At 60.0% G+C, this 8903-nt stretch overlaps 2 protein-coding genes across 2 annotated transcripts in view; one reads left to right on the plus strand and one right to left on the minus strand.

Moving 5' to 3' along the window:
- Positions 1-7025, plus strand: part of STAT2 (signal transducer and activator of transcription 2) — a 9106-nt gene extending 2081 nt beyond the window's left edge. The window contains exons 3-22 of the mRNA XM_019554200.1: positions 3-41; positions 134-212; positions 367-452; positions 537-685; positions 786-944; positions 1028-1120; positions 1213-1272; positions 1392-1412; positions 1604-1697; positions 1867-1923; positions 2028-2111; positions 2378-2476; positions 2626-2761; positions 5107-5156; positions 5252-5340; positions 5425-5564; positions 5840-6028; positions 6401-6458; positions 6621-6787; positions 6874-7025. Coding sequence (XP_019409745.1) covers positions 3-41; positions 134-212; positions 367-452; positions 537-685; positions 786-944; positions 1028-1120; positions 1213-1272; positions 1392-1412; positions 1604-1697; positions 1867-1923; positions 2028-2111; positions 2378-2476; positions 2626-2761; positions 5107-5156; positions 5252-5340; positions 5425-5564; positions 5840-6028; positions 6401-6458; positions 6621-6787; positions 6874-7025 — 2001 coding nt within the window. The remainder of the gene's footprint in view (positions 1-2; positions 42-133; positions 213-366; positions 453-536; positions 686-785; positions 945-1027; positions 1121-1212; positions 1273-1391; positions 1413-1603; positions 1698-1866; positions 1924-2027; positions 2112-2377; positions 2477-2625; positions 2762-5106; positions 5157-5251; positions 5341-5424; positions 5565-5839; positions 6029-6400; positions 6459-6620; positions 6788-6873) is intronic.
- Positions 7026-7496: 471 nt separating this feature from the next.
- Positions 7497-8565, minus strand: IL23A (interleukin 23 subunit alpha; the record flags this gene model as incomplete). The annotated part of the gene is made up of 2 exons (XM_019554287.1): positions 7497-7919; positions 8422-8565. Coding segments are annotated over 2 exons (300 nt in total), but the record flags the coding sequence as incomplete, so codon positions are not given.
- Between the last annotated feature and the right edge of the window lie 338 nt (positions 8566-8903).

Here is an 8903-nt window from a genome sequence, read left to right on the forward strand (position 1 = left end):
AGATAGAGCAGCGCCTGAACGAGATCCAGGAGTCCATGCAGGTGAGACCCCCACTTATTCCCTGCAGGGGGTGCCCTCCATGTTCCCCCATGGGATTTGAACCCGCAGCTCTGGGGTCTTTCCTGCCTCCCAGAACCTGGAACGCTCGGTGCGGCACCTGGAGGAGCTGCAGGACACCTTTGACTTTGTCTACAAGATAAACCAGGCACACAGTAAGGGGGAGTTTAATGTGGGGTTGGGTGGGCTGCCTTGCCTGGTCTTGGATATTGCCCTTATTAATACCCTGGGGGGCTAGGAGGGCACAATGGAGACAGGAGTGCCAGCTGCAGGGGGCACTAGGCAACCCCCCCCACTCTTCCTCTCTAGAGAGGACAAACCCCACAGACCCTGAGCTGCCGGCCCAGACTCAGCAGCTGCAGGCTATGCTAAACAGCCTGGACCAGAGCCGCAAGGTGAGGCGGGCCCTGGGGTCCTGGTGTACCGGGAGGGGTTTGGGGGGGCAGAGCAGCCCTCCCTGATGCCTTGCCCCCCCCCAGGACGTGCTGGCACAGATGCAGGCACTGCTGGGGCGCGGGGAGACACTGCGGGACTTCGTGCTGCAGGAGCTGGGAGCCTGGCGTGAGCGGCAGCGCCAAGCCTGCCTGGGCGCCCCCCATGACACAGCCTTGGACTCCCTAGAGGCCTGGTGAGCACGGACAGGGCGGAGCCTGGGCATCGCACCCCCATGCCAAAACCCAGGTGTTGGGCAGTGATCCAAGCATCCTGACTTTGCTCCCCTGGGGCAGGTGCACGGGGGTGGCGGGGGCATTGTTTCAGCTGCTGCGGGTGCTACGGACGCTGCAGGAGCTGCGTGCCAAGGTCAGCTATCAGCACGACCCGCTGGAGACGGAGCCGGGGCTGCTGGAGCGTCGCATCCGTGAGCAGCTTGCCAGCCTCCTGCGCAGGTGGGGAGGGGTCTCGGGGCCAGGTGGGGAGGGGTTAGGGGGCCAGGCAAAGGCTTGGGCTCACACTATTTTCCACCCTCCAGCGCCTTTGTGGTGGAGGAACAGCCAGCCATGCCCCACCCCAGCCGGCGCCAGCTGGTGCTCAGGACCAACCAGAAGTTCTCCACCTGCATCAGGTGAGCCATGCCCCTGTTTTCTAGGCTCCACCCCCCAACAGGGGCACCGGGCTCCCAGCATTACCCCCCAGCTGACCCCTGCCCCCCTTCAGGCTCCTGGTGAAGCTGCAGGACCGGAACCAGCAGTTGGTGGTGAAGATGGAGTGTGACAAGTGAGTCCCATTGCCCCTTCCCATAGCCCTCCAGCACCAGTTGGGAGTGGGGGGGGAAAGTGTCTTGGGGAGGTGAGGGGGGTCTTCATCTTCCTGACCTTTGCTTGTTTTTCCTCCAGGGATCCCCCAAATGTGAAGGGGTAAGAGCTGCAGGGGGCATGGCGGGTGGTGGGGGGACTGGGGTATGTTCAGGGGAAGGGGAGAAGTCTCCTGTGGCAGGGGGGCATTCTCCAGGGACCCTCCCCAGGCCTGGGCCAGGCTGGGGGGCCCCAGAGCCAGGCCAGGGTGGGGATACATGCCCCCCCCGGTCACTAACCGTTACCCACCCCAGGTTCCGGCGCTTCAACATCCTGACTTCACCCAACAAGACGCTGATGCTGGACGAGAGGCATCACAAAGGGCTGTTCTGCGACTTCCGCCATGTGGTGTGGCACCACCTGGCCTGGACACCTGGGTTCCCTCCCAGTTATTTGGAGGGGGGGGGTGGAAACACCTGGGTTCCTCGAGAGGATTGGTGACCTGAAGGGCAGCTCAGAGCCCTGCTGGGCCACTGGGTTGGGGAGCTTGATCTTGACCCTGATCTCCTCCTGGCAGACACTGAAGGAGCAGAAGGCTGTGGGCTCTGGCAAGGGCAGCAAAGGTGCCAGTGAGGTATGCCCCCCTGCTCCTCCCCTCAAAAACAACCCAGGTGGGGTCTGGCCCCTGCTGCTGGGGAGACCCTGACCTCTTCCCCCCCCCCCAACTCCTCCCCTCAGGGCCTGCTACCAATAACGGAGGAGCTGCACCTCATCACCTTCACGCTAGACTACAAGTACCAGGACGTGGAGCTGCAGCTGCAGGTGAGAGAAGACAGGGCCAGGGCACTCCTGGACACGTGGGTTCAGCCCTTCAGTATGCGTATGTGGGAGTGGTGGGGATGGGACAGGTCTCGGAGGAGAAAGGGGAGGAGTGGTACAACTTGACTCCCAGATGCCTGATTTTCCTTTATCTTTAGCATGGGGGGGTCTGGGAGGCAGGAAAGGGGACAGCAGCTGCAGCCCAAGGGTGGGGGGGGTGTCTGGGACCCAGACATCCTACTGCCCCCCTAACTCCCCCTTGCCCCCAGACATCCACGCTGCCTGTGGTGGTCATCTCCAATGTCTGCCAGGCCTCAGCTGCCTGGGCCTCCATCCTCTGGTTCAACCTACTCAGCCCTGATCCCAAGGTAAGAGCGCCCCCACCATTAACCTCCCCCAGTCTGGTGGGGAATGAGGCAGGGGGTGCCCCCTGGTGCTCAGACCTGAGCACTGCAGAGGCGGGCCAGGGTCTTGCCCCCCTCCAGCTTTCATCCTATCCCGCTTCCCCCCGCCCCAGGACCAGCTGTTCTTCCAGACGCCCCCCCCTGCTCCCTGGCACCTGCTGGCTGAGGCGCTGAACTGGCAGTTCATGGCTGCTGCCGGGCGTGGGCTGGACTGCAACCAGCTGCATATGCTGGCTGAGAAGCTCTTCGGTATGACAGGGTGGGAGGGCAGGGGTTGGTACACCCCACCCCCTCACCGGGGCCTGGGGGTGCAAGCTGGGGCCTGGGTTTGGGGTGGCCTTGGCTCTGCCAAATAAGGTCTCTGGACACTTGGGTTCCCCCCTCCACAGGACACCTCAGTTTTTCCCCTGCTGTTAGGTAGTAAAATGGGATCCCGGACTAGTATTAAAGGATTAACATGACACCTCATTGGATAAATGACAGGAAGGGCTTTACGCACTTCAAGTATCCTAGGTTTAATGAGTCCAAACAGAAGTAAACTCCAGTATTTATCTGCAAGGTGACAAACTCACCGAACGGAGGCCATCGGATTCTGTTCAGCTTCTCAAGAGCTGGCGCAGCAGGAGTTTCATGTCCGAGATTTCTCACTCTTGTTAGCTGTTTCCTTCCTCTTACCCTTTAGCATCTTCAAAGTGTTCCTGCAGCTGTGTAAATAGAGAGGCCCATCCAGTAACTGGCTGGAAAACTCCCTTAATCAAACTGCTCATTTAATGGTTATCAGTACTAATTCATTCAAATTGAAACGTTCTAAGTTTGGAACCTATCAGGGAGCTGATTAACAGAGATCCTGGTTTTCTTTGACTGGGGGATGTAGCAGGGCACTAAGGTGCCTGCTCCTCTTAGACCAGAGATGAGAACTGAGGGGCAGGTTGCCAGGACAACTGGTTAAGGAGGGAATTGGCTGCACCTGCACCTGGGCAGCTGGCAGGAGGAGGCAGGGCCCTGGGCCCATATAAACCCCAGGGCTGGGACCAGGCAGTTAGTCCCTTACCAGCAGCTAAAGGGGAAAGCCTCCATGAGAAGGAAGGGCCCAGAGATGTGGTAGTTGGCAGATATGCTCCCCTTAGAACAAGGGGGACACGAGGAGCCCATAAAGTATCCTTGCCTACTGGGCACCGAGCCTCAGAGAGGGAGTTTGCCTCTTTAAAAGGGGCAGACCATGGTGGTTGCTGGTTGGGTGTGTGCTGTCTGATAACAACCGGTGGCTTGGGTGAGGCTAGTTGGGGAAGGAGGAGACCTCATAGGGGCCCACTGCAGCATGGGGACCCTGGCACCAGAGAGGGTGGCATGGACCCTGGCACCAGAGAGAGCACTGCACTTGGGACGGGGCCGCAGGGAGCCAGAGAGGGCTCAGAGACAGGGCTGCAGAGAGCCTGACGAGGACAAGTTAATAAGAAGCCTAGGCAAGATGACGCCTGTATCATCTGCAAGGCTTGGGGCATTATAAAGGGGTGGCTGGAGCCACGCATACAGCCCATAAAGCTGAGAGATTTGGGAAACAGCCACGGTGAAGCGGGAGATCAAAGTAGGGTAGAAACAACAGGGTTAATAGGATCTAACCCAACCGTTCCCAAAACTAAAGCTCAAGGGCAACCTCCCTATATTTATTATACCAACAAGACATGGCAGGTGAGAACAAGGGTGCCTGTAGGGTGAAGGACTGGCATGGTTAAGGACCGGGGTAACATGGCCACCTCTAGGTACCTCCCCATTACGGGGGGGGGGGAATTGCCACTTCTTGGATACAGGCCCCCCCCCATCTACACTGTTCTGTGATTTTAAAATGAAACCCCACTAATATATATAGGTATCTAGAGAGAGATTATATGTAATTAGAGAGATATAGATAGATAGATGATTATATCTATCTATATTGTTAGTGGTGTTTCATTTTAATAGCAGAAAAATGTGGATTTTGGGTTTCATCTTTATATCTGAAAAATGGGGATTATTTTTTTTTTAATCGGATCCCTGCTGATTAACAACCAGGAAAAAACCACAAGGGTTTTTTGAGGAGTGTCCTTGGAAGATCAAAGAAGCAGATCGGGAGGAGACGACTATCACACATGAAAAATGGCTCTTCCTGCACCTAAGCAGGATTTAACTGGAAAAGAAAGATTTGCCATACTAATCAGTCAAGGGCAGACTTTCAGGGGGTTACATAGCAGACAACCAGGAGTCTCTGCTTAAAATTATCTTGAATAGAGTAAGATAAGAGGGAAGTGAAACATCCCTTATTTCTTCTCGGATGGCCGAGCCACCACCTTACATCCTCCTGCCCTGTGCGGTTATTACCAGTATTTTGTATTTTAACTTTTGTGAGTAGGCCCCAGCTTAGCATGAGCTCTACAGTCATCACCCCCCTCCCCCCGAGATATGTGGCTGTCCCCCCAGGAGCCCGGCTGCCTGGACCCTAGCCTCAGTTTCCCTCTCTATCAAAGAAGTGTTGGACCTGGTTTCCTGAGGGGGGGCAGCTAGACCCCAGTGCCATTTCCCACCACCCCCCAAGTGACCCTGACTCTCTCCTTTTAAAGGGGCAGATGCGTCCCCCATGAGCACCCTCACCTGGATCCAGTTCTCCAAGGTAAGAGGCTGCAGGGGGGTTTTGGGGGAGGGGGGTGTGCATGCGTATGTGTATGTGTGTCCTTTGGCCCCCCAGCCTAATGTTTCTCCCCACAGGACTCCCCTCCTGGCTTCTCCTTCTGGACTTGGCTGGACGGGATCTTGGAGCTGATCCATAAGCACCTCTCCCTACTGTGGAAGGATGGGTAGGACTTGTGGGACTGGGAGGCCGGGCTGGGCAGCCCCTGGCTCTGGGGGGCTCATGCCACCCCCCTTGGGGCCCCCCCCAGGCTGATCTTGGGCTTTGTGAGCAAGAAGCGGGAGCGGCAGCTGCTGCGGCGGCGGCAGACTGGGACCTTCCTGCTGCGCTTCAGCGAGAGCTGCCGCGATGGCGGCATCACCTTCACCTGGGTGGAGCACGGGAGCAGCGGTGAGCCAGGGACCCAGCGTCTGGGCTCCCTGCCCCACTCCCCACCCTGTGCTTGGCCAAGGAACCCAGGCGTCCAGGCTCCCTGCCCGCCTCCTTCTCCTGTGGCCCCCCCCCCCGAACACCTGGAAGTAGGACTCGGGTGTCCAGGCCCCCACCTTGGCAGCACCAGTTGTGAATGGCTCTGTTCTCTGGGTTGTGGGGGGGGTCTGGGCCCCCCCAGACACCTGGGTTCTCTCCTGCCGCCGGGGCAGGCACTGACCCCCGCACCCTCACAGACCGCCCCGAGTTCTGCTCCGTGGAGCCCTACACCAAGGTGGAGCTGGAGTCGCTGCCGCTGGCCGACATCATTCGTGACTACCACATGCTGGCACACGAGAACGTGCCGGAGAACCCGCTCAAACTGCTGTACCCCAAGTGGCCCCGAGACGAGGCCTTTGGGGCCTATTACAGCAACAGCCGCAAAGGTGCGTGCCCCCCCACAAAAAAAAAAATCAGGGCCCCTCATCCCTGACCCGCAGGCCACCTGTGACACTGGTGCCTCTTGCTCTCTGTTGCAGCTTTCCCTGCTCGCTGATGTGTAGCCCCTGCTTTCTGCCTGCCGTGGCTCCTCACTCCTTACCCAGACCCCCCCCCCGACATGGCCACTTATTCCCAACCTGCAGCCGCTGTTGGAGCCCCTCACTCCTAACCCACAACCCCCTGCCTACTGGGGCCCCTCACTCCTGACCTGCAGTACCTTTCCTGCCAGAGACCCCTTACTACCACTAGGGCTCCTCACTCCCAACCTCCAGCCCCTCCCTGTCCCTGACCCTCTCTCCTCTGCCTTTTTCTTGCAGTGGATCTGCTGGCCCAGAAGAAGTATCTGAACCGCCGGCTCATCCCAGTCTCCTCTAGGTGAGGGAGCTAGGTGCCCTGTCCTGCCCTACTGGATGCAGCCTGAGGGCACCCCCTGGTGTTGGGGTTGGAGGCAGGGGGGCTCCAGCCCTGTCTTGGTGTGGGGGGGCCCAGTCATCCACCCCCAGCTCCTTGCACTGACCAGGGGTGTTTTGGTCTCAGGCAGGTGGATGACCCTCGCAGCCAGACCGAGGAGGGGGTAGCTGCAGCCCCAGCCCCAGCCCCAGCCCCGGTAGTGGAGCTGGGGCCAGAGGCCCTGGAGCTCATTGAGGGGTTGAGCCTGGAGCCTGGAGCCATGGAGCAGCTGGAGGAAGACCTGGTGCTGGACGGTGAGTCTGCTGCAGGGTCGTGGGGGGAGATGGGGTGCTAGTGCCCTCCCCAGCCTGGCAGCCCCCTGACCCACTGTCTCCCTCAGGCATCGTGCCCGACGTGTTGCAGCTGGGGACTGATCCCTACATGCCGACCCCGGACGATGGGGTCCTGCTGGAGGCAGGCAGCCCAGAGTCTCTGTTTGCCGAGGCTGGGGACATCCCCTTTCTGCAGGTCGACCCCAGGGACTTCCAGTGATGGCAATTACGGGGGTAGAAATGGATGGGCCTGGGGGCCCCCCTGTCCCTGCCAGGAGCCCCCCCCCCACTTTCATCCATGCCCCTTGTCTTGGGGGGGCTCCACCCCCTGCCCCAGCCTGCGGGGAGCCCCGTGCCTTATCCAGTTAGGATGTCACTAAATAGAACCCAGGAGTCCAGGTGGGAAAGCCCCCCCCCACCTCTCCCCCCAACCTGTCTCCTGCCTGGCATAGTCCTGGTACTGCTGCTGTCCTGGCAGAGCCCTGCTAGCTCAGGACCTCTAGCCTGGTGAATAAACCCGACCTTTCACAGCCACCTGTGGTACATGGGGGGCGGGCAGAAATTGAGACCCTTACCAGGAGCCCCCACCACAGGGCAGAGCTAGGTCCTGCTGTCTTGAGGTGTGACCACCAGGGGCCACCACTGAGCACACACACCCCTTCCCCCCAGCCAAAAAGCACAGACCAGTCTCTACCAATCAACCCTCTTTATTGTGGGCACTGGGGCCCTTTTAAAACCCATAAATAGCCCCTGGAGGGGGCATAAATAGACAAACTCATAAATAGCCCATAAATAACCCATAAATAGAGTATGGGGGGGGCTCTAGAACAAGACCCCCCATACATAGTCAAGAAAGTGGTCATGCCCCAGCTTGGGGACACAAGTGGGGAATGTGGGAGGGGGTCTGCCCCCTGTTCCAGTGGCAGCAGCTGCCCACTTTGGGGAGGCCCCAGGCGGCCTAGCACAGTGTGGCACCATGGGCAAAGACACGGGCAACCACAGCCGAGAAGGCCTGGAGCTGGCGCAGGGTGCGGTGTTGCACGATGTTGCGCTCCCAGAGCAGGCTCGTCTGTGGCGTCGCTCCCCACCGCTCTGCATCCCCTTCCCCCGGGCGCTGCAAGGCAAAGCCCCGGTGGGGTCTGGTCAGTATTGGGCTTCAGCCCATGGGCCTGGGGCTGGCTCCCCCCTCATGCCCCCCCCGGGGGTCCTCCAGTGCCCACTGTGCATGAGGCTACAGGGATGGGCTGGCAACTTCCCCTCCAGTGCTCTCCCCTGGGTTCCCTACAGTGTCTGCCTGGCCTGATGCCATGGCAACTACTTCCTCAGTGCCTGCTGGGTTGGAGGCCACAGTGATGGGGAGGCAGCTAGCCCCCACGCCCCCCAGTACCTCTCCAGGTACCCTGAGTGCCCCCCTGGCCTCATGTTATGGTGATGGGCTGGCAACTCTCCCCCCCCAGTGGCTGCTGCACCTGAGGCCATAGTGCTGGGCTAGCAGCAGCTCCCTGCCCCCTAGCCCAAGGCCGTCACACTGGGTGCAGGCGGTAGACTTGGCACCCCGTGAGCTCTGTCCCTTGCCATCGGGATATCCCCCATCTGTCTCCCCAGCCCACGCTCACCTTCAGCAGGCGGCTGAGCTGCACCAGGGCATCCTCCACGTCAGGGGCGTGGGGGCAGCCAGCAAAGACCTCGGAGCCCAGCAGGGCCCTGTAGTGCTGCAGCCCCTGCCAGATCCGGTCCAGGCAGTGCTGGGGGAGAAAGCAGGGTCAGGCTGGAAGACCTCCCCCATCCCCCCCATAGTAGTGCAGGGGGCTCAGAGCCACCTGCTAGTGCTCTGCAGTCACTATACCCCCTGCATGGGGCCTGTAGGTGCCCCCCAGCACCTAGGGCAAATGGGTGCCTCCTCCCTGCTCCCCCTGCCTAGTCCTAGGGACCCCCAGTGGCCCTGCCCGCTTCATCTCTAAGGCTTTGCCCCTTCAGGTACCCTCCTGAACTGCTCTCCGCCCAGTACCTGGGCCCAGGGGCCCCCACCCCAAAGGGCTTTCTGCTTCAAGTGCCCCCCCTTGCCCCTTCACTACAGAGCCTAGCCAGGGCCCCCCCC

This window comes from Crocodylus porosus, unplaced genomic scaffold (genome assembly GCF_001723895.1).
Source record: "Crocodylus porosus isolate Cpor-Errol unplaced genomic scaffold, CroPor_comp1, whole genome shotgun sequence".
NCBI classification, from domain to species: domain Eukaryota; kingdom Metazoa; phylum Chordata; order Crocodylia; family Crocodylidae; genus Crocodylus; species Crocodylus porosus.